Source organism: Acinonyx jubatus, chromosome A3, assembly GCF_027475565.1.
Source record: "Acinonyx jubatus isolate Ajub_Pintada_27869175 chromosome A3, VMU_Ajub_asm_v1.0, whole genome shotgun sequence".
NCBI classification, from domain to species: Eukaryota; Metazoa; Chordata; class Mammalia; order Carnivora; family Felidae; genus Acinonyx; species Acinonyx jubatus.
The window spans coordinates 102889268-102914117 of NC_069388.1; the positions used below are offsets into that span (position 1 = coordinate 102889268).

At 50.8% G+C, this 24850-nt stretch overlaps 1 protein-coding gene across 2 annotated transcripts in view; it reads left to right on the forward strand.

Moving 5' to 3' along the window:
- Positions 1 to 23862, forward strand: part of KCNIP3 (potassium voltage-gated channel interacting protein 3) — an 84401-nt gene extending 60539 nt beyond the window's left edge. For both annotated transcript variants that reach the window (XM_027033674.2, XM_027033675.2), the window contains 7 exons: positions 12440 to 12564; positions 13069 to 13138; positions 13355 to 13425; positions 19404 to 19511; positions 20215 to 20319; positions 20980 to 21042; positions 21704 to 23862. In XM_027033674.2, the coding sequence (XP_026889475.1) occupies positions 12440 to 12564; positions 13069 to 13138; positions 13355 to 13425; positions 19404 to 19511; positions 20215 to 20319; positions 20980 to 21042; positions 21704 to 21751 (590 nt within the window). In that variant the 3' untranslated portion in view covers positions 21752 to 23862. The remainder of the gene's footprint in view (positions 1 to 12439; positions 12565 to 13068; positions 13139 to 13354; positions 13426 to 19403; positions 19512 to 20214; positions 20320 to 20979; positions 21043 to 21703) is intronic.
- Positions 23863 to 24850: the final 988 nt, after the last annotated feature.

Here is a 24850-nt window from a genome sequence, read left to right on the forward strand (position 1 = left end):
CCTCTTTGAGGTGGCCTCGCAGCCCTGGCTGACAGAGGCGGCCTGGGAACTTGCCGGGTCCACAGCTGCCTCTTGGCTCTGAGCAGGCCCGAGGGGTGGCCATTACTCCTACTCTTCTCTTGCTCTGTATCTCCACTCAGCGCCCTCTGTTGCCTTTGCCGGGGGCCAGCCGGCACTCTCCTTACCCCGGCTGGCGTCCTCCTTGGCGCCACCCTTTGTAAATTGTCTGTTCCTCGGGACCCCTAGGCAGTTTCCAGGTCTGACGCTGACGACAACGACAGCAGCCCGCATCTAGTGAGTGCTATCTTTGGGCATCTCCTAAGTTTGTCCCCAACAGCAGGCCCACTCTGTAGATGAGGAAACTGAGGCTTGGGGAGGGTAAGTAACTTCACTGAAGTTATCCAGCCAAGGAGTGGCAGAGCCAGGACCTATACCAACTCTGGCACGCCTGTCCTGGATGCGTCTCTAACTCCGCAGGGCCAAGGAGCCACGGACACGTCCTTGCCTCTTACAGTGAGGGCGCCAGCAAGGCAGAGTGGAGGCAGCTGCCTGGGTCCAGATCCAAAGTGGGCAAAGCCTCCTTCATCGAGCTGCTGTAAAGACTAAATATGTGCCTGTGTGTAAACTCTCGTAAAGCAACGCCCAGCACAGAGTAAGCACTTTAAAAGTCCTACCTCTTGTTATTTCTTGCCAAAAACGTGCTAGCCCAAATTCCCCCCAGCGTCACACGTCACTAACGATGTACTAGAAGTTAGTGGGAGAGGAGAACGCACTTAACAGGCCCTTCATTGCGGTAGGCGCCCTTCCTTATGTGCTCTGTAGAGTCCTCGTCCTCCCCTCCGACAGGCCCAAGGCTCCTGGGTGGGGCTCTGGGAAAGGAAGAAGAGAGCCAGGCTCCTTGTGGGTGGCTTCTGTGGGATAGGAAGGCAGGACAGGAGCCTGAGGCCTGTTGTTGTTGCTGTAGGATGGGGGACTTGGGCAAAGCCCCCTCCCTCCCCAGGTCAGTGCCTCGACTGTTGCATATCTAGTGGCTTCAAAGCAGCTTAGCCACAATCTCAGATGGAGTCTTACCTCGAAACCCAGGACCCCCTGACAGACAGAAGGGGCGTTTTGCCCCACAGTGGTCCCCACAGGGGATCCTCAGTGAGACCTCCAGGTCTAGGGGTCACCTGGTCAGCAGGGACCCGGCGAGGGCTGAGATCTGCCAGCTGGGTAAGAGGGATTGGTGCCAGACAGTGGGGTCCACACTGTGGACAGAGTTTTGCTGCCAGAGGAGCCAAGATGGGTGCTGGCTGAGCAAAGTAGGCGCAAGGGAAGGTTTTGCAGCTGCCTCCAGGGGACCCTTGCACAGCCACAGGGGGCTTCCCCAGGCTCTCGTACTAGGTAGGCAACAAACGCCCCTCACCCGGTACCTGGTGTGCCTTCGCTCAGTGATTTAAAGATTTGGACCCACCTTTCACAAGCCCCTCTGTGCAGGTGGGTCCTGCACAGAGGGGGCCGTGCGGCATGGGGTCAGCATTCTGAACTGGAACTTTTACTCCCCTGGGAGGCAAGCCCAGTTTGTGATTTGTCAGGCTCCCGTATAGAGTTGGAACATTCAGCTTTTAGAATAAAATTTTTAAAGCCTCATGCCTTGGCTCGTTTGACAAAAATGTTTGTTTGATGGAGAGGTTAACTCTTTTGTCACTGAGCCCCTGCTAATCAGTGCAGTCGATGGGGTGGGGGATGAGTAATGTCCAGGACAAGCCTCTGGAGCAGTGAGAGAAGGGCTGAGGCCAGGGAGAGGCGGAAGGGAGGCTATGGACGCAGGTCGACTTCAGTTTGGCTGAGCAAGGCTACTCAGTGTTTTGAGGGAAGCTGTACAAAATGGCTATTTAGATCCATTAATTGCCAGCACGCCCCGTAATTGCACATGGTGGGCGTGATGCCTCTGGCGGCTCCTAAGAGATCTGGCTGCGTCTCAGCCGAAACAAGAAACAAACCAGAGGGATGGCCCCTTGGATTTCTCCCGTGGATACGCCAGGAGAGGGGTGTCCCCCGGTGTCCCCTGAGAGCATGTGGGGTGCCCAGGATGGGGCCGGATGCTGTGGGGGTCAAGAGGAAACCAGGTTCCCTGCTCCTGAGACAGTTCCAGACAGTTCCGTGGCCTTTCCTTGGAGCATATGTGTGTAGAGGGGGTGAAAGGAAGTGGGGGAGCGGAAATCTCTCTTCCTCTTCTCATATGGCTACCAGTCCTATTGGATTAGTGCCCCACCCCTATGACCTCATCCTTACCTTCATTACCTCCCGGGAGCGCTATCTCCGAATGTAGTCACACTGGCTTTGAACTTCAACGTATGAATTTGGGGGAGACGCAACTCAGTCCAGACCACTAGTAAACAGAGAAATATGTGTCTGCCAGGGAATCATGGCCGAATGGCCAAAAGTGGAACAGAGATGAAGGATAGATAGGAATGGGGAGGGGGCATCTCGGAGGAGGTAACATTCGAGGAGATGCCTGAAGCAGGTGTGGGTTCCGAGGGAAAAGCAGTAGAGCCAGAGAGAAGAGCAAGTGGGGGCCCTGCAGAGGGAGTGTGCCCGGTGGGCTTGACGGGCACAAGGGGGCCAGAATGGCTGAAGCAGAGGGAGCAAAGGCAGAGACCTGGGAGATGAGGTCAGAGCTGGGGGCGGGGGCACATTTATTGGCCATTTAAGGGCTTTGGTTTTTATATTCGGAGCTTGGGGGAGGTTGCTGAACAGAGGAATACACAAGGATATGTTTTCAGCAGCTTCCTTCAGCACTATTTGAAAACTAGATCTATGGACCCAAGGCAGAAGGAGGGCAACATGCCTGGAGAGATGCCGGAGCCCTGGACCGGGGTGGGAGCAGCGGACGCGGGAGAAGGGGTCAGAGGCGAGATGTACGTTGAGAGTTAGAGCTGGCTGGCCATGCACGTGGATTGAGTGCTGGGAGGAAGATCTATGCCCAGAGTTTTGGCCCAAGCACTCGACAGGATGGAGTCTCTGTCCCCCGAGCTGGGGAAGGCTGTGGCTGAAGGTTGGGGAGAGGGAAGATCAAGAGCTCAGTTTGGAAATGCTCCATCTGAGAACCTCCTAGACATCCAAGTGCAGATGACAGGCCGGAGTTGGCCTGCTACTGGAGTCTGGAGGCCCAGGAAAAGTTAGCCCTCCTTCCCCAACTGAGTCTTGATTTTTAAAGTAGCTCTTCCATTCTGCAGATTTAATGAGTGTAACATTGTTTCCTCGTTGCTCTCAGACACACTTTTCATACTAATTTTGTTTTTGTTTTAACGTGACATTTATTGTCAAATTGGTTTCCATACAACACGGAGTGCTCATCCCAACATCATACTAATGATTTTGACCACCTCTTTGCATACCTATTAGCCTCCTCAGTTTGCTCATCTCTAACTTGCCCGTCTGTATGCGTTGGTCATTTCTTTGGGGATTACTGTCTTTTTCTTATCTTCCAAGTGTCCTGTTTGGTCCAGACCAGCGGTGTTTTGTAAGGCTGCCATATAGAGTTGGGACACTGTAGTGTTCTCTCTCTCATTTTCTCTTGTTCTGGGGACTCTACTTACTTTTAACACTTTAACCTCTATTAAATTCAAATATGTATTTTATATGTGCCTTAAAATAATAATAAACACCAATGAGCCTATCCTGCCCACCTACACACACCTCCACTGTCTGAACTAGAACATCACCAGCCTGCCCCTCTCTTGACTTTCACTTCTCCCTCCCCAGGGGTTACCACCAGCCAGATTTGCACTTGTCGTTCCAGGATTTTCATTCTTATTTATCATTTTATCTCTTACGTATCCCTACAAACTGTTTGGCTATTCTTGGTTTTGAATTTTATAAGAAATGGAATCATACTGGTCTCGTAGGACTGGTTTTTCATCTAACAGTATGTTCTAACTCATCCACATTGCCATGTGTTCCAGTTCATTTCATCCAGTGGATGTCCCACAATCTATTTATCTGTTCTATTGCCAGTGGGCCTGCGGTCAATTCAAGCTATTTTTTTTTTTTAATGTTTATTTATTTTTGAGAGAGAGAGCAGGGGAGGGGCAGAGGGAGAGGAAGACACAGAATATGAAGCAGGCTCCAGGCTCTGAGCTGTCCACACAGAGCCAGATGCGGGGCTCAAACTCTGTGAGATCGTGATCCGAACCGAAGTCGGATGCCCAACTGACTGAGCCAGTCAGGTGCCCCCAAGCTATTGTTATGGTAGAACACTGGGGTGGCTGCACTCTTATTTTTCAAGCACATGTACCTAGGGGAGGGTTACTGCCCCCTAGGGTATGCAGATGTATGCAGCCTTAGCACGAAAATGCAAATAACCGCCCCCCCCCCCCCCCCCAGTGTGTGCGTGTACAGGTTAGCTGCTCACAAGCATGCTTAAAAATTCCCATTGACCTCTGTTCTCTCCCTAGCCAGCTTTTAAGGATTGGCCAGCTTGCTTATTTCATTGTTATTATTTCCTGCCAATCTAGCTGTTGCATTCTCAATGTAATTTGCATTTTCCTGTTGATTAATGTTGAGCCATCGTTCATGTATTTCTTCATCTTTCCAGTTTCCTTTTTTGATGATTATCTATTCCAGATATTCTTTTTTCGTTGTTTGTTTGTTTTTTTTTTTTTTTTTAAACACTGTACGCTGTCTTCGTCCATTCTGTTGAGTTGTCTCTAACCAGCCACGGTGCCCTTTTTAAAACAGAAATCTTTCATTTTGATGTGATCGAATTCATCCACTTTTTATTTTCCTTTCTGGTTTTTGAACTTTGGGAGTCTTAAGAAGTCTTTCCCCATCCTTAGGATAGCAAGAGATTCTTTCACATTTTAACTCAATAGCTTATCTCTGACATTTGGCTCTTTAGTTCATCTGGAGCCCATTTTTGCACGTGGTATAAGAATGGGATCCAGGGGCGCCTGGGTGGCGCAGCCGGTTAAGCGTCCGACTTCAGCTCGGGTCACAATCTCGCGGTCCGTGAGTTCGAGCCCCGCGTCAGGCTCTGGGCTGATGGCTCAGAGCCTGGAGCCTGTTTCCGATTCTGTGTCTCCCTCTTTCTCTGCCCCTCCCCCGTTCATGCTCTCTCTCTGTCCCAAAAATAAATAAACGTTAAAAAAAAAAAAAAAAAGAATGGGATCCAGATTTCTGTGCTGGGCCAGTTTTCCTAAAACCACCTACTAAACTATGTGACCTTTCCACAAATCTTCTGTGAAGTTCCTGCTATACCTCCGTCTCTTTTTTGAGCTCGCTGGGTCTGGTTTTTTTTGGTGTGTTTGTCTGTTCTTGTACCAACCACACAGCTTTATTACAGTGACTGTGACTGTATATTAGTATTTAATGGGAAAAATTCCCTTTTCACTCTTCCTTTCTAGATTTTTATGGATTTTTATTCCTCCATGTATATTTCAGAGTAAGTCTATTGGGGTCCTCAAAAAGTCCAACTGGATTTTTAATTGGAATTGTGTTGAATTTGTAGATAACTTTGGGGGAGAAATAGTATCTTCATATTATACGGTCCTATCCAAAAAGGAAAATCTCATTTGTTCAGATTACCTTTCCATGTAGAAGTCCTTTGAGTTTTGGTTACTACTTAGATACTTTTGAGTTTTTATTGCTGTCATGAATGTTATATATGTATAGTTTAAGTGTTTTATTATTTATTTTTCAGAGAGAGAGAGAGAAAGAGGATGTGTGAGGGAGGGGCAAAGAGAGAGGGAGAGAGAATCACCTAGCAGGCCCCACCCTGTTAGCACAGAGCCCAATGTGGGGCTCGAACTCACGAACCATAAGACCATGACCTGAGCCGAAATCAAGAGTGGAATGCTTAACTGACTGAGTCACCCAGGTGCCCCATGAATGTTATATTTTTAATTATATTTTCTAGGTGGTTATTACTGGTGTAGAAAATTGCTATTGATTTTTGTAAATTAATCTTGTATCTGGCAACCTTACTAAACTCTCATGTATATTGATTTTTTTTGTCCCTGTAGGGACCGAACATCTACAAGTAATGTTAGTTTTATCCTTTACTTCCCAATTCTTAAATTGTTTCTTTCTTTTTTGAAATTTCCTTAGAGCACTGGCAGGATATCAATTAGTGGTAATTGTGGCCAACTTTGGCTTGTCCCAAATCTTAAAGGGAATTCATCTAAGTCTTTGCCATTAAATCTAATATTTTCTGTAAATAAATATGTTATTTGCAAATATAAGCTACATCAAGTTAAGAAAGTTCCCTTCTATCCTAGTTTGCTTAAAGTGTTTAATTATAAATACATGTGGATGTTTATCAAATGCCTTTTCTGTATTAAGGTTATCATATGATTTTCCCTCTGTATACTCTTACAGATAAAACCTTTTTTTTAACTTTTTAAATTTTTTATTTAAAATTTTTTAATGTTTATTTATTTTTGAGAGAGAGAGACAGAATGCAAGTGGGGGTAGGGGCAGAGAGAGAGGGAGACACAGAATCTGAAGCAGGTCCAGGCTCCCAGCTGTCAGCACAGAGCCCAGCATGGATCTGGAACTCACGAACCGTGAGATCATGCATGACCTGAGCCAAAGTCAGAAGCTTACCTGACTGAACCACCCAGACACTCCAAACCTTATTTTTTTAATGTTTATTTATTTTTGAAAGGGGAAGGGGGAACACAGTGGGGGAGGGGCAGAGAGAAGTGGGACAGAGGATCTGAAGCCGGCTCTGCCCTGACAGCAGAGAGCCTGATGTGGGGCTCAAATTCATGAACTGTGAGATCATGATTTGAGCTGAAGTTGGGCACTTAACCGAATGAGCCACCCAGGCGCCCCCAGATAAAACCTTCTTGATCGTGGTGTACTTTTTTTTTTTAGTACAGTTGGATTCAGTTAGCCAACATGTTGTTTAAGGTTTTATATCTACATTCAGGGTGCCTGGGTGGCTCTGTCAGTTAAGCATCTGACTTCAGCTCAGGTCATGATCTCACGGGTTCATGAGTTCGAGCCCCATGTCAGGCTTTGTGCTGACAGTTCAGAGCCTGGAGCCTGCCTCAGATTCTGTGTCTCATTCTCTCTATGCCTCTCCCCCACTTGTGCTCTGTCTCTGTCTCTCAAAAATAAATAAATGTAAAAAAAATTGTAAGGTTTTATATCTACATTCAAAAGTGAAATGGGCATGTAATTTTCGTTAGGTTTTCCAGCTTTACTGAGATATAATTGACATATAACATTGCGTAAATTTATGAGACGATTGGTATAATAAGGTTAATTAATGCATCCATCATGTCACATAATTACCCTGTGTGTGTGCGTGTGTGTGTGTGTGTGTGTGCGCGCGCGTGCACATGCGTGCATATGTGTGGTGGCGGTAGAACATTTAAGATCCGTTATCTTAGCAACTTTCAAGTATACAACACAGTATTGTTAACTAGAGTCTACACGCTGTACATCAGATCCCCAGAACTTACTCATTTGATAACTGGAAGTTTATACCCTTTGACCAACATCTCTTCATTTCCCCTGTCCCTCAGCCCCGGCAACCACCAACGTACTCTCTGTACCTATAAATGTAGTTTCTTTTTTTTACATTCCACGTATAAGTGAGACCATACAGTATTTGTCTTTCTACGCCTAACTTATTTCACTTAGCACAATGTCCTCAAGGTCCAGCCATATTGTCACTGTAATTTTCATTCTTGTACGGTCCTTGTGTGATTGAGGAGTGAAGATTACTGGACTAGTAACATGGGTCTCCGGTGATTGTTCAGAAAAGCAGTTTGTATGGAGTGGTGGGGTAAATGCCCCCTAGGAGTAAGTTCATTCAGGGGAGACTAGGAGAGGAAGTAAAGACAGAGAGTTAAAGAAGAAGAGAAAAAAGAAATAGCTGGAGGGGATGGTAAGGTTCGAGGAAGTTTTGTTTTCTTGCTTTTTATTCAGTGGAAGAAATACCAACAAGTTTAGGATATTTGTTTTGTTTTTATTTTTTGGCCCATAGGGGCCATTACCAGTCATGGTAATGTTCATGGGACATTACCAGTCTTGGCCCATTTAAATTTTTTTAATGTTTATTTATTTTTAATCTTTATTTTTGAGAGAGAGAGAGAGTGTGTGAGTGGGGAGGGGGCAGAGAGAGAGGGAGACACAGAATTCGAAGCAGGCTCCAGGCTCTGAGCTGTCAGCATAGAACCTCACGGGGCTCAAACTCACGGGCTGCAAGATCATGACCTGAGTTGGTCAGACGCTTAACCGACTGAGCCACCCAGGCTCCCCAGTCTTGACCCATTTAAAACCCCTCTCAGTCAGTTAAGCATCTGCCGCCTGATCTCAGCTCAGGTCTTGATCTCAGGGTCATGAGCCCTGCTTTGGGGTCTGTACTGGGCATTGAGCTCTGCGCTGGGTGAGAAACCTCCTTTAAAAAAAGAGAACCCGTCTTTCATTTTGCTATTTTTTTCCCTTTTATCACACATCCTTCTCCTGTAGGCAGTTATCTAGTTGTTATTTAATATGTTTCTACTCTACATATAGGTCCCCTTTATTGGTGCCCAGTTCTACGAATTTTGACAAATGCATAATAATGTAACCACTGCCACAATCAAGATATAGAACAATTCTATCCCCACAAAAAATTCTCTAAGGCTGCCTTTTTTTTTTGTCATCAACACGTCCCTTGCTCCATAGCCCCTAGTAGCCGCTGATGTATCGTCTTTCCCCGTGATTTCCATAATTTCGTCTTTTCCAGATGTCATACATTAACCAGCCTCTCGAGTCTGGATTAGTTCACTTGCTAATGCACTCGAGGTTCATTCATGCTGCTGCGTATATCAACAGCTTGTTTACTTTTATTGCTGAGTGATATTCCACTGGGTGAATGTACCACAGATGATGTATCCACTCCCTGGTTGAAGGACATTTGGGCTATTTCCAGCTTTGGGTGACTGTCAATGAAGTTGCTCTAAACGTTTGCGTAAAAGTTATTGTGCTCTGTCTCTCTCTGTCTTTCAAAAATGAATAAACATAAAAAAAAAAAAAGAGGCGTGGAGTAGTATTTCCTTGTGGTTTTAATTTGTATTTCCACAATCGCCAGTGGTGTTCGACACCTTTTTATGGGATTATTTGCCATCGGTATGTCCTCTATGGTGAAGTGTTTGACCAAGTCTTTGCCCACTTACCGACTTGAGTTGTTTTCTTACTGTTGAGTTTCGAGAGTTCTTCACATAATCTGGATATCCTTCATCAGATATATGCTTCGTAAATATTTCCTCCCAGTCTGGAGTTTACCTTTTTATTTCACAGTATCTCTTGTTGAGCAAAAGTTTTAGTTGTTATTAAAAAGTACAGTTTATCAACTTTTCTTTTATGGATCATGCTATTGGTGTCATGTCTAAGAACTCTTTGCCTAAATCCAGGCCATAAAGACTCCCAGTCTATGACTCACTTATTGGGTTTCTTAATAACTTTATTGGTTTTTCCTCCATGTTTATCTGGTTTTTTTCAATGATTTTTACTCTTATTTTTATTATATCCTTTCTTCTAATGACCTTGAGCTTAATTTGCTCTTCTTTTCCTGGATTCTGAAAAACTTAGATCTAGAAGTTTCTATCATTGATTTTAGACCTATCTTCCTTTCTAATAAAGGAACATAAAACTATAACTTTCCCTCTAAACACGGACTTACCTGCATCCAGAAATTTTTGGTTTGCTGTATTTTCGTTATCATTCAGTGCAAAATATTTCAAAACTCACCTTGTGATTTTCCTTCTCTGACGTTTGAGTTCATTAGAAGTGTGTTGTTTAATTTCCAAGCGTTTGGGATTTTTTTTTTATTGTTCTTGTTTTTTTCGGGGGATCTCGATTTAATACCATTGTGGTCAGAATTTTGCTTTTTATTCCAGCATCTGGTCTGTCTTAGTAACCACAGAATGTGCTCCTGAAAAGAATATGTATTCTACAGTTGTTGGGCAGAAGGTTCTATAAATATTAATTTGATCAAATTGGTTGAGAATGTCTTTCACGTCTTTTGTATGTTTACTTATGGTACCATTTACTGGAAAAGGGTGTTAAATACTTCAATTGAAATTGTGGTTTATCTGTATCGCCTTTTAGTTTTGAATGTTTTTGTTTCAGGTATTTTATTTATTTATTTATTTTTAATTTTTTTTTTTCAACGTTTATTTATTTTTGGGACAGAGAGAGACAGAGCATGAACGGGGGAGGGGCAGAGAGAGAGGGAGACACAGAATCACAAACAGGCTCCAGGCTCTGAGCCATCAGCCCAGAGCCTGACGCGGGGCTCGAACTCACGGACCGTGAGATCGTGACCTGGCTGAAGTTGGACGCTTAACCGACTGCGCCACCCAGGCGCCCCAATGTTTCAGGTATTTTAAAGTTGTTGCTAGGTATATGTATATATTTCATATTGCACTATCTTCTTGATGAATTAATCCTTATATCATTATAAAACGTTCCTCTTTGTCTCTAGTAGTACCCTTTGCCTTGAAGTCTACTTTGTCTGTCATTAATAGAGCCACACCAGGTTTCTTATTCCTTTCCACTCTTTTACTCTACATCTGTGGCTTTGATTTAAGGTATCCTTTTTGTAAGTAGCATATAGTCAGGTCTTGCTTTTTCATCCATTCTGAAATGCCTACCTCTTAGTTGAAGTAAGCAACCAATTTTTAACATCTATTTATGCTGCTGTGTGTCCCTTTAACGCACTGCATGGTTCGCCTTGCTGTGTGTGCATCCCCCATTTTGTGCCCACCCATCCTGCCTGTGATGCCTCCAACTCCCCGATCAAAGACACTATTGCCATGAACGTCAATGTACAGTCCCCTTAGCTCGCTGAGATTCTGTTTGGGATGTTTATTCAGAGTAGAATCACTGGCTTCCAAAATTTACCGATACTAAACTTGACAAAGGATTGCCAGGTTCAATAGTATGTCCACATGGTGAAGGGAATGATCCAGAATGGAGAGGAAAAAAAGATGATGGGTAAAGAGGAAACAGTGGGGAAACTTGCTGCAGTCACATGCTTGAGACAGTGAGAGGGTCTGGGACCTACTGTGCACGCGGAAGGGTTTGCCTTGGCCAGGAACCAGGACAGTGGTTCCCAGAGGAGGAGGGAAAGAGGATGTTTAGGCCAATACAGGTAGACCGGTAGATGTGGGGAGAAATTTTCTTCTGTGGCTTCTGTTTTCTCAGGGATGTAGGAAGCATCCTGAGAGTAAGGATGGGGCAGGAGGCACTGGGAATTTAAACAGACGGAAGGTATGAAATGGTTATCCTGGAGATCAGGCATATGCATGGACCAAGGCAACAGCCTGATTGCTGGGCACCTTTGCAGGGCACGGTGGCCCTCAGTGGGAGCCAGCAGTACTCATGGGAGAGGCCCAGAATGGGGCAGCCCAGCACAGGGCTCAGGGTGCTCCCGTTAGCAGTATTCCATGTCTGGCACTGCACTAGGCTCTGCAGGCACAGGGTGGGCAGTTCAGGGAGGCTCGCAGCCCTTACCCTGCGGTGGGGACAAGCAAGCAGCTTATGAGATCGTCATGGGCTTACCATTTTGCTTTGCAGGATGCCAGGGGAGGCCAGGGATGCTGACAGTGCAGTGGGTGTGGATCTTGCTTTTCGTTTCGGTGAAAAGTTCTATAATTATGTGAGCATGCTGCTCAGCAAGGTGTAGGTGCTCAGTGCTGTTTTGTCTGTAGCTTTATTTTGTGTTGTAAGAGTGATGCACGCCATATCAAAGGATGTTAGAAAAATGTAAAAAAAAAAATCATAAATAAAAAAGTAAAGATCACCTGAAATTTGCCTCCACACCCCCCCCCAAAAGGTAACCATGGTTAATTAACATTTTGATGTGTTATTATTAAAGGCTAGGTCTGGTCCCTGCCCTATGGGCCCTTGAGATCTGACCTCCTACCCAGGTGTGAATGACAGCCTCATACCAAATATAGCCAATGAACAGCATGTTAGGCTAGATGGGCCAAGGGGGTGACCTCCCCATTCCTGGGGGGAAATCAGGGAGGGCAGCATGGAGGAGGTGGTCCAGGAATTGGGTCTTGAAGCCTGAAGGTCCTTTGAGCTTGTCTTGCTGTCTTTTTTTCCTCCCATCTACCTTTGTTCAGTGTCTCTCTAGGATCAGACCAGTTCCTGCCCCCCCCATCCCACATGTGGCTGAGAGGGTGGACATGCTCGAGGTGAGGCAAGTGGGGAGAGCTAACTCTATGTGAGGAGCAAAGCAGCAGAGCAGCCATGAGACACAACTCCTGAGAATGTCATTCCCCCATAGCCCCACCTTTTGTGCAGTGCACAGCCCGAGGAGCCATACCTGGTAGTCACGTAAGGAGAGTTCCTCCACCCCTACTTTAGCCCATGGCCTGGTGCCCACAATAGAGCAAGAGAAGGAGCAAGGGCATTTGTTCCACTCTCCGGGGTCTGTGTCTCCTTCCAGACAGCAGCGACAGTGAGCTGGAGCTATCTACAGTGCGCCACCAGCCAGAGGGACTGGACCAGCTGCAGGCACAGACCAAGTTCACCAAGAAGGAGCTACAGTCCCTCTACAGGGGCTTCAAGAATGTGAGTGCTCCCCATCCCCTTGGGAGAGGCCCGGACCCACCTAGCCCTCCTGGCCCAAGCTCCAGGCAGGAGAGACCCTGGCCCAGGGGCACCTTCTAAAAACTTCTCCAGGGCACAGCAAATATCCCAGGGGCCTTGATGGGTCTCTTGTTTTGTGGGAGAGCTGTCTGGGGGTGGGTCAAGTCCCAGAATCAGTATTCTGAAGGCACCATCTTCCATGCTGTGTGTCTCTGATGCTGGCAGAGGGGAGGAGCATAGGGAGGGACCAACTTGGCATGAAGGGACAACCCGCCACCCTCCCACTCACCCCCCGCCTGCATCACCCTGCCCCACCGCCAGGCTTTTCCCAGCTCGGGCCTCAGTAGAGCCCAGCAGTATCTCAAGCAGCAGGTATCCCCAGAGGGAGGGGCAAGGCCAGACCCTGTGGAGTTTGGGCGGGGGGGGGGGGGGGGGTGGTTTGCTAGGGATGGCTGAGGTCACTGAGGAGGTGGCTTCCTGCTGCAGGAGTGTCCCACGGGCCTGGTGGATGAAGACACCTTCAAACTCATTTACTCACAGTTCTTCCCTCAGGGAGGTGAGTCTGAGGCCAGTCCCCCCTGGCTCTTCCCAACCCTCCCCACCCGCCCCCCATGGCACCTCTACAAACAGTGGGTGTCACCTTTAAAGGGGAAGGGATCCTTGCCTCCACCCTTTGCCTGCAGCCTGGAGCTGCCTCTGTCCTCTTGGAAAGGTGGGGCACTCCAGCCCCGGAATGGCAACACACCCCAGCCCTTGCCCTTGCTCTCCCCAGATGCCACCACTTATGCACACTTCCTCTTCAACGCCTTCGACGCCGATGGGAATGGGGCCATCCGCTTTGAGGTAGGTCCCCGTTGCCCCCTCCCACACCCCCTGCCCCTCTAGCCCACAGTGGGGGCGGGGGATCTCCCTGCCCGGGTGCCACCCTCTCGGGCCTTTCAGTGGCCCAAACATGATCCTGGGTGTAAACGATCCAGTGTGTCAGCCAGAGAATGGGTGGACTGTGCCCGGTTGGCCCTGGGCCTCGCTGAAGTTAGGGACAGTCTGGCCACTCTATTCTCATTCAGCCTTTGCTTCCATTCCAGGGCTGCCAAGCCCAGGGAGCTTCTAAGGCACACGTGAATTTGCATTTGAAAAGGGGGCAAGGATTAACTCTGGGGTCCGTGCTAATAGTGGGGGTTGCAGGCACCCAGCCCCAGAATCTATCCCTTGCCACAAAACAGGGGGAGTACCCAGCCTGAGCTAGCTTGGTGAGTGACACCTGCCCCCCGGGAGGGCCCTGCCGGGCTCTGTCGGGCGGGCAGAGACGTGGGCGGCACCTAGGCCGGCCACACGGGACCATTTGAGAGAGGCCCCGTCTGTGGAGCCCAGGCCCCAAAAATAGCTGCAGGCGAAAAGCTGAAACCTCTTTGGAGAGGAGAACCTTGCTGAGAGCTGGGCCTGATCGATAACCACCCTGCTTGGCTTCCAGGGCCAAGGGCAGCTGACAGGAAAGCAGAGGAACGAGCGGGCCGGGCTCAGAAAGCCCCTGGACGAGCCGGGGTGTAATAATAACCTGTCGGTAATGCTGCTCAGTTTATTTTTATGCCGCCAGCCAGCCGGCACGTTGACACAGGGGCAGACCGGGTGGGGTGGCCCAAGGCCACAGCCTTGCCCTGTGACCACAGGGGCCCCACCCTCTCCTGGCCACACTCTTGGGGCTAGTGCCTGTGTAAACCTACAGTGTCGTCATCTTTTTTATTTTAAAGGAATACCTGCACACAGTAAAAACCCCAGCATTACCAGGGCACGCAGGAGAAATTGATTGTCCTACCCTGTGACCAGTCTCTCGTGTATCCTTGAAGGGGCACCGAAGAGTTCTGGGAATAAAGTGTGAGAAGCACTCGTGTAATGGACCCAGCCAGGGCTCTGTGAGACAGTTTTTCTCATTCGGAAATCAGATGATCAAACAGCTCACCAGGGGCCCAGTGCGTGGTGGGGGCCAGGAAGGTCTCTGTCACCCTCCTGTGGTCTTTGCTCTTGCCCCCCTGAGGGAGGGGTCTGGTGGTCCCTTTAAGGTGGTAGGCAGGTGGGGTGTGCTGTCAGTGGCGGGGTTAGGGACACTGGTGCCGAAGCCCCTCTGCTAGGCACCTTCTCAAAAGGTCCTACATCTGTGGCATCCTCCCAGGCCTTCCGCCTGCTTCTCTGCCATGAAACCCTTTCCTCCGGTTTCATATGGGTGTGTTTGTTTATCTTAAGGACCTTCTTGACTGCAGTGTTCTGCTCTAGGAAAGCTTTTTCAGAAAGAGAGGAGGCACTTATGTCCCCAGGGACCTTTCAATCAGCAGGCTCTAATCCTGGGTGCACCACGGGTTGGGATCCCCATGGCTGGAAGGACCTCAAGAGGTGGGGGTGACTCTTGACCCCCCCTCACTGCCTCAGACTGAATCTTTCAATGTGCCCTTAAAACAGAAAGTCAGGGGGCGCCTGGGTGGCTCGGTTGGTTAAGCGTCCAACTCTTGGTTTCGGCTCAGGTCACGATCTCACAGTTTTGTGAGTTCAAGCCCCACATCGGGCTCCATGCTGACAGTGCAGAGCCTGCTTGGGATTCTGTCTCTCTCTGTCTCTGTCTCTCTCTCTGCCCCTCCCCCACTTGCACTCTCTCTCTCTCTCTCTCTCTCAAAATAAATGAATAAACTTTAAAAAAAAATTAAGAGGGGCGCCTGGGTGGCTCAGTCGGTTAAGCGTCCAGCTTCGGCTCAGGTCGTGATCTCGCAGTTTGTGAGTTCGAGCCCCGCATCGGGCTCTGTGCAGACAGCTCAGCGCCTGCAGCCTGCTTCGGATTCTGTGTCTCCCTCTCTCTCTGCCCCTCCCCCGCTCTTGCTCTGTCTGTCTGTCTCTCAAAAATAAATAAACATTAAAAAAAAATTTTTTTTAATTAAGAAAACAGAAAGTCAGGTCAGCTTATTGATAGTTACAATGATCCCAATCCTTTTTTTTTTTTTTCTATTTTTGAGAGACAAGACACATATTAATTAAAGGTGAACAAAACAGCACACAAGCAAACCTCATCTTCACCAAGCGGGAGCAGTGGTCCCGTGGCCCACCTCAGGGTCTGCCCACTGCTCTGTTCCTCTTGGGTCCTCTGGGATTCGCCCACAGGAGGGAGCCTGGCATTGGCCTCCCCAGCCCAGGCACGGGCCACATGTGTACACTGCGATGCATCACAACCCTCTGTGCCTTCTAGGGCCTTTTGTATTCGACCCACTCATTGTACCAGCACGCTGCTGCTCCTTTGGAGAGTTAGGCCCAGTTGTGGGTCTGGAGGAAGGTGCGGCTGCCTCTCCCTTACCTCCCCCTGCAGTAACCCACTCCCTGTGCTGTTCACTGGCCAAGCCACATGCGACTGCAGAGTTATAGTTACTAGCTTATGCCTGCAAACCTCTGCTTCCCCCCTCTGGCTGAGCCCCTCCTGTGTGCTCCACTGGATGCCGCTCATGTGCACCCAGGGGTGCCTTAGCCTGGAAACCGAGGCCTCTCTGTGTCACTGTGCCACTGCAGAGACCCTCAGCCTCCCTGCACTCTGCCTCAGGGACAGCCGCAGAGCAGGGGCTGTGGACACGATGGACGTCATATGCCTCGGAGTTAAGATCAAGGAGTTACAGCTAGTGACAGTTCCACATAAGATTGTGCTGTGTGGGGCTGGAAATTAATAAACGTTTGCTTATTTAGTTAGTGTGTGTGTGTGTGTGTGTGTGTGTGAGAGAGAGAGAGAGAGAGAGAGAGAGAGAGAGAGAGAGAAGGGGAGAGAGAATTCCAAGCAGACTCCGTGCTTTCAGCCCCGCGCGGGGCTCCATCACGAACCGTGAGATCGTGACCCGAGCTGAGATCAAGATGTGGGATGCTTAACCGACCGAGCCACCGAGGCACCCTGGGGCTGGACGTTTGGAACTGCCAAGTACTCCAACGTGTGCTGGCGGGACAGGAGGGCGTCTGTGTGCTAGGGAGGATGGATGGTCTCCCAGAGGACATTCCCACACATCTCCCTCCTGGTACCGTCACCACTGTTCTCATACCCACACTCTGAGGGACATGGAACGGAGGCGTTCCTCGGTTGTGGCTGACCGTGAGGGCTTGTACACGGCAGACCTGGGTGTGTGCAGACAAGACAGGGGGATGGTGTTGCCAGCACCCTCCGGCGGCCCGCACTAGAACGGGCCATTCCCTGCTGCCTCCGGTCGGACTGCACGCCCTTGCCTCCCACCGGGAAAGCCTGTCAGACCCCAGTGACGTGATTTCAGGGACGCTTCAACTCCTCATTAAATCATGCCCGAGCTTTAGTGATTATTCCCCACACTTGGGCACGTAAGAACTATCACCTTTCTCCTTTAACGTTTTCAATTTCTTCACTTATACACACCAGGCTTTAAGAGTCCAGTAGATTTACAGGATGTGCTCTGGAAAACCAGCTGTTAACCACCCACCCACACACCTGCGGAGGCAACCCCCTTCTGCTGCTTTAGGGGATTTGCACCATTCGTCTCCATGTGTCCGCATAGTACGCTTGTTGCTGCTTCCTGGCTGCCCAGTTAAAATTTTGTTATTATTATTGGTTTTTGAGAGAGAGAGCACAAGTGGGGCAGGGGCAGAGAGAAGGATACACAGGATCCTTCTGCAAGGACTGGAACCAGGCTCTAAGCTCCGGGCTGTCAGCACAGAGCCCGGCATAGGGCTCAAACCCACAAACTGTGAGATCATGACCTGAGCCAAAGTCGGAAGCTTAACTGGGTGACTGAGCCACCCAGGCGCCCCACTGGCTGCCCAGTTTTAGACCACCCGCTCTCTGCTGTGGGGATGAGAGCTGGGTCTCCCATACGCATACACCTTTCCCATCCCCTGGCTTTCCAGAATGCTAGGATTCAGGTGGGACAAGGACCGTGGTTTTACTCTGATGACGTGAATTTGATGCCCCGCTCAGCCTTCTGGTGAGCAGATTATGTTTTTCTTTTCCGCGCATTCTTATTTTGCCTCCAGTTAACAGTGGTCCTGGTTTTTCAGTTGCCCGGGGTCTGTGACCTCATCATGAATTCACCTCCAGGCCTTTCTCCAGTCTCGGAACGAACAAACGAACGAACGAACGAACGAATGAACGAACGGGCATCTCCCTGAGGACGCTCCTCAGCCTCCAACTGGCTCCACCTCCTCCCCTTTCCCCCGGGTGGGTCTCCTGGTTCTGGAATTCTTCATCTCCCTCGTCCTTGCTTTATTCTGTCTTTTCAGGGGCACAGCTTCCAGCAGCTTCCTATGAAAGAGTATGTGGGAGATAACTTTGGAGCCTGTGGATGTCTGGAAACATCTTCGTTCTATTCTCCCTCTTGCTCGGTACATTGTGTGGGAGCAAAGCTACGGTGGGAAGCTGTCCTCCTTCCCAGCGGTGGTGGCCTCACTTCTTGCAAAACCTGCCCAGTCCTGACCCTGTGTACAGGACCTGCTTTTGTGTTGTCCATTTGGTTCTGTTTTTCTCTCTGGAAGCTTGTAGGATCCTCTTTTTTGCGCCTGGTTTACTGAAATGCCATCATGACCTGTGCCCACAGGCAACACTGTGGGCTGTTTCCATGCACACGTGTTTCCACGTGCTTGGCCTCGGCAGGACCTGGACGCTCCCCGGTCTTCCATCCTGGGGGGTCCTTCGTCTTCTCTAACCTGCTTTCCTCCATTTCCTCGGTTCTCCTGGGAGCCCCTGGTGCTTGGGCATTGTGTGCTCTATAGGAGACCTCTCATTGTCCTCTTTTCTGTTTTCCAGCTCTTTTGCCTTTTCACACGACTTTATGGAAGATTCCACTTGCTCTCCCAAACCCTCTTCTGAGTCTGTCATTTTGCTTTTGTATTTTTAATACCCAGGAGCTCTTTCTTGTTGTCAATTATTCCCTTTTTGTAGCATCCTATTCTTATTTTAGGGATGCCAGATTTCCAACCTTCACTTCTGGTCATTTTTGTTATGTCTTTTTTCCTCCTGGAATAATTTTTCTTTCTTCCAGATTGCTTTCCTCTGTTTCCCTTAGTCTCTCTTTCTCGTGGTACAGGCCTCTTCAGATCCAGAAGATCTTATGTTTGAGTGGTAACCAAAACCCTTGGTGCACGGCCTGCACCGCCCCTGCTCCCCCCCGCCCCCAATCTGCCGCTCTCCACTTCCTGTTCCGGGACAGCCCTTCTCTGCTGCCTTCTTTCAGAATAACCTGGGAGGACCCTGTGGGGCAGAGAAGGCTCAACCTGCAAGCCTTCCGGGAAATGGAAGGGAGGGTTTGCTTTTCCACCAACTGCTAAGAGCAGTTGGAGTTTTCACACAGAAGCCACTGGAACATTTATGTCTTATAACATTGTAATAAATTCTCTGTCACACCTCAGAGGTGATTCCAACACACAGGTATGTCATGACCCCAAAGCTGAGCACTATTGGTTTAGCTTTTAAGCCATGAGTTTTCAAGCACCTGGACATGCAGATCCTTGGTAAACTAAAAGTAGAACATTCTCCTTTATTAAAAGAGCACCCAAGGTCTTCTCTTTCAGTAGCCATGCATTAAATGGGTCTAAGACACCATGTATTTGAATATCTTTATTTGAGAAGATAAGCACCAGCCACCATGACATTCCCACCACATGCACACACACACACACACACACACACACACACACACATGCACACACTCACAAGGTGTTGACCTAATGGACATCATCAGCCTGCTCTGTAATGAAGGCTCCTCACCTATAGAGGTGTGAAGGCACACAGCAAACCGGAAGTAAAATCTGGGCATCGGACTTCTCACCCTCCCCTCCCTCCACAGGACTTTGTGGTCGGCCTCTCCATCCTGCTGCGAGGAACAGTTCATGAGAAGCTCAAGTGGGCCTTTAACCTCTACGACATTAATAAGGATGGCTACATCACCAAAGAGGTACAGGGTGGTCGACGGTGGTGGCCGTCTGCCCCTCTTCCTCTCTACTGCTCCACACTCCCAGCCTCTTTCCTCCACTCTCCTGCTACCCTGACTGTCCTGTCTCCCTTTCCTGTCCAGAGACACGGCTCTCAGCTCAATCCTGGAGGGGACAGCAGCCAGGGGGCTCTCCTCCTCTCCCAGGTTCTTGGTCCTGGACATCGGGGTGCAGGGGATTGTGGAGCTGGTGTGCCCCTCACCGGTTCAACCAGTATTCTCAGATCATTCTCTCTCACAGGGAGGTCCTGAGGGAGACACAACTGGAGAAGCTAGGGACAGGGGGAGGAGGAGTGGGCCTCAGCTCCCCCCAGTCAAGGGGGCAGTGTGGACCCTTAAGGCAGGTGGGGGACCTCACCACACAGGTCTACAGTCAGGTTTTGTTTTGCCCAAACATTTTTTTTTGTATATGAAATCGTCGCTACAATTTCAAATTCTGGAGACAGCACACCAAAATCTATCTCCACCTTCTGGAGAATCAGAGGCCTGCACTGAATAGACTAGATGGGGGTGAGCTCGTCTGTCTCCAGCTTGAACACCCCGCCTGCTCACTCACTGCTGCCCTGACAGTGCCTTCACCCTTTGGGGCAGCCCCTCTCCTGGGGCCCTGGTACCCCCCTACATCCTCGCAGCCAGGCTCATGCCTGGTCCTCTGGCCCTGCTCCAGGAGATGCTGGCCATCATGAAGTCCATCTATGACATGATGGGCCGCCACACCTATCCGATCCTGAGGGAGGACGCGCCTCTGGAGCACGTGGAGAGGTTCTTCCAGGTGAGTGCTCCAGCCCTGGGCCTGGAGGGGCAGGGCAGCCAGGGGAGGGAGGGGGCTCCTCCTCTTAGGACAACCCTGAGCAAGCCACTCCCCTCTCTGAGCCCCACTCCCCCAACAAGGAGGTTAAACCGGCACCCCCCACCTGGCTGGTTGTCAGGATCCCCCACTCCCTGAGCCCCTGAACCTCATCACAGGGCAAGCCAGGGCTTGTAGATTCCAGGGCAACTGACATACCAGGCCAGTGTTCCGCTGCCTTCCAAGAGCTCTCCCAGCTCCTCCAGAGAAACTCCATAAGAGGAGTGGGGTTGTGGTGCCTTTGTTCTGTGTCCATGGGGACTAAAGGGGCTGAAGCTTCCACCTCCCGTTGGCCGGTGGCCCCTCCTGTGCCTCAGTTGCTCCATCTGCCCTGGCTGCCTGTCAGGGAGGTGAGGGGGTCAGAGGAGCATGGGGATGCGTTCTGGGAAGTGTAAGCCCAAGAAAGCTTCTAGGAAGTGGCTGGGTGTGGGGAACAGACTGGGGAGATGCCAGAGAGGTCAGCTGTGCCACGGAAGTAGCTAGGGAGGGCACTTTACGTGGCCTGGATCCAGGGTAGGAGATAGACGGGACAGGCCGGGATGGAGGCGACCCACAGACTCACTGAGGGCATGGCTTGAATTACAGAAAATGGACCGGAATAAGGATGGGGTGGTGACCATTGATGAGTTCCTGGAGACCTGTCAGAAGGTAGGTGGCATCCGGAGCTAAGGACACCCAGGGTCCTGCCCCTGCCAGTCCCCGAGCTCCTCCCGACCTCCAAACTCCACGTTCACACTTTTGTCTGGGCCCCATCCCTTTGCCACCTGCTCCATGCCAGCCTACAACCCACAGCCCGTGGCCTCAGCATCCCTTGGACGGCCTTATAGTGCCTCACACCAGAGGGGACAGACGTGGGGCAACAGGAGGAGGATTGGGCCGTTGGCCCTCCGGACAGGGTCACGCAGTGAGAGAGGTGCCTGGAGCCTCCCCCAGCGTTGCAGGTGACCTTCGTCTGCAGAGCAGCCTTGTGCGTGAGTGGGAGCGTGGCATGTGCCTCCACCGGCCTCAGCCATCTGTGTCGCTCCCAGAGTGGCCTCTCAGGTGCCCCTGGCCTCCATCTGAGTAGAGCCAGGGGACTTTGTCCGTCAGTGAGACAGCAGCCCCCAGATGGGCTTGCAGTCAGGCCGTGGGGCTGAAGACAGGCTATGACTCACCAGCCGCCCCTTCACCCAGTGAGACAGACAGAGTGGTCGCCGCAGGGTTCCGAGTCCCCGGCGAGAACCTGCTCAAGGTAGGACCAGTTTGGGCACTGTCCCGGCCTGCCCACCCAGGGTCTGACCAGGTCTCTCATCCTTCTCTCTCCACACAGGATGAGAACATCATGAGCTCCATGCAGCTATTTGAGAACGTCATCTAGGACATGTCGGTGGGGAGGGGTACTTGAGTGGCCATTGCCACCTCTGCCCCCAAAGAAACCTCAATCCTGCCAGGAGCAGCCTCCATGAGAAACTTTTTTCTAATATATTTGAAAAAGTGAACAGTTTGCTCTGGACACACGCATACACACACACACACACACACACACACAGCCCATTCCTCTGGGCTGGTGGGGGGTGGGCAGAGGTCAGGGCGGGGCTGAGTCTGGCTGGGAGCTGGATCCAAGTGATGAGAACCACATACCCCGGCCAGTCCCTGTCCCAGGCCAGCGGGGTGGGGCTGCCTCTGGACTGGGCACTGAAAGAGCAGTGTCTGCAGGCTGCTGGCCATGGGGTGCTGCCAGGGAAGTGCTCAAGATCCCCTACAGAGGAGGCTCCAGTCTCCAAAGGCCCTTCTGGTGTGAGCCCCCTCACCCCTCCCTCCTACCACCCTTCTTTCCCACCATACATGGGCCAGGCTCCAGGGGCTACTCTGGCCTTCCTGTCCCCCGGCCACTCTCTGCCCACTGACTACACTCCCAGAATGCCTGTCCCCACAGGACGCTTGAAGGGGCAGCAGGATCAAGGGAGGGGGGATTAGGAAAGAGGTGGTGATGGAGACAGCCTGCTGTTGCCTCGAAACGCTGTCCTGGGGTCCCAGATGCCTGCCACTCCACTGAGCTGGGCAAGCTCCAGGGATAAGGGGCCCATGGACTCTCTTCTGTCCGTCCTGGGAAGGGGGATATTCAAGCTCGGGGGTTGGGCTTCTTGGTGGAGACTCGGAGGGGAACTGTCTGCCGAGTCCACTGAAATGGAAGAAGCTTTCCCTTGCCCCAGTCCTAGCTAAGTCGGAATGAAGTGGGTAGGGCTGCCCATTCGCCTCAAGCACTAGAGTGTTCAACCCCAAGGTCTTAATAGGTCCTGAGAAGAGGTCACAAAGATCAGGGACTGGGAGCCAAGGAGCCCAGGTGGCAGAACAGGCCTGAGAAGGGGCTTCTCCCTCCTTTCCTGTCAGCCTCTGTCTCCCTTGGCCCCCAGCTTGGATGAGCATCCCCACTACCACTTCCTGGTGAGGGTCCTGAAGCAGTGTGGCCATGCCTCCATACACAGGCTCACGCAGCCCCCTACAAAAAGCACAAGCACCCAGAGTGGCTCAGGTTGCGGCCCACAAGGGGAGCCAGGGACACTCTGCTTTTCCAAGATCAGGCCCTGCTAGTGAGCTGAGGCCTGGGCTGCAGTGGCCCCAGTACAGGCAGCCCTGGGGAAGAAGCATGGGGGTCAGTTCTGTGCCTCAGAGCAGTGGGGGCTCAAAGCCCATCCCCAGCCCAGCCCACCAACATTCAAAAGCACAAACCCCAGGGACTCTCCTTGACTGGGTTCTGCTCTGGGGATGGAGGCTGATGTCAGCCTGAAGACAGAGCCAGGAATGATGGCTGAGGGGCCTGAGGCTGAATCGTAGGCCAACAGAAACCTCCAGGAGAGAGAGATTAGCTGCTCCCACCCGTCCAGGGCTCCCCAAGAAGGCACCCAGTTCCAGGTAGCATGGGCCTTTCCGAGGAACATTCCCATACAATACATTCCACCGGCTGCCATCCCGTCTCTGCTCAGGCCTGGCCCTAGGATGAGCAGGGCCCTCAAAGGAAAGGTGGGATGGTGGAGGCTGTGGAGACTGGCCTGATTTGGCCGCGGGCACCCCTTGGCACCCACACACAGGTGGTCCTCTCCCTCGGAGTTGCACTGACACCCCGTCTCCAGTTTGACTCGGGGGTCTTTCTTCCCTCCTCCAGGAGGGCATCAGCTTTCCCTGGCTCAGGGAGCTTCTCCCTCTCCATCCACCGCCAGCCCAGCCCTCCCAGCCGGTGTAGCTGTGCTTCTAAGGGGCTAAGGCCATAGGAAAGGGTCACCACCGTGCCCCTGCCCCTCTTGGCCTTGGGCCAGACTGGCTGCACATCCAACCAAGAGGGGTCTGTCTCCCACGCTGGGATGCGGACTGGCCGCATGTCTGCATGGCAGAAGTGTCTCCCTTGGGCGCAGCCTGGGAGGGTGGTTCCTGTTCTCAGCGCCCACAAATATTCAGTCCTGTATATTTTAATAAAATAAACTTGACAAAGAAGAGGGACTCTTGTTGGCTTTATCCCAACTCTGAATTTCAATACAGCCCTTCCCATCCCTGCTGCTATTAGCCATGGCTCCTGCCCAGTGCTGTGCTGGTAAATGTCTTTTGCATTCCCCGAATTGTAGCATTTGCCAATTTCCACGCTCGCTGGATTTCAGGCTCTCACTGTGGTATCACTGAAGGCGGGGTCGGGAAGAAAGAGAGGCCCACAGTTGGGAAGCCTTTACGAGAAGCTCCAGTCCTGCAACCTATGCAGAGCCAGTGGGGCAGGGTGACGGGTGACTTCTTGAGGCGCTACTTGTATTTCATTCCCAGACCATTTTTCTTTTCCAGTTCCAGGAAGTCATTTCTGCCGTGTCCCCTTGGCTGGAGGGTGCAGGTCACAGGGCAGAAGTAGAATCTATCTGAAGGCATCTTCCTTTCCTGGTTTTATTTTCAAAAGTGTAAACTCTGGATTATGCCAGGGGAGGGGCAAGAAGTGAGAACCTGACAGGGAAGAGATGAAGGGATTTCCCCCACTCAAGGGTGGGGAGGAAGGAGGTTCTGGGGTCGTCTGCTTCAACGACCAGACCCCAGGCCACGTGACATCACCTCCACAGTGAACACAGACCCACGCCTCCATGAGTCACCAGGTTTGGCCGGTGGGCATCTCAACAATAGTTGGGAGGAGAGACGACAGGAACCCACTTTTACCATCACACACACCAAAGGCTCCACTCCGCCTGAGCTCCAGGGCCTTGGCACAATCCAGGTAAGGAAGCCCTGACCTTGCTGTCTAGGATGGGATGTCCTGCATTTGCCATGGGCTGACCTCCATGCCGAGCACGTTCACTCTGGTCACAGCCTAAAGAGCACAGGTGGGGAAGCTGGGCTAAAAGATGTTAGGTCCTCCCAGCTATTAAAAACGGGGCCAAGAAGTGGCTGTAAGCTGGGTGTAAGCACTGAATCACCTACTTCGTGACGGGCTACAGAGCTCAGAGTCAGG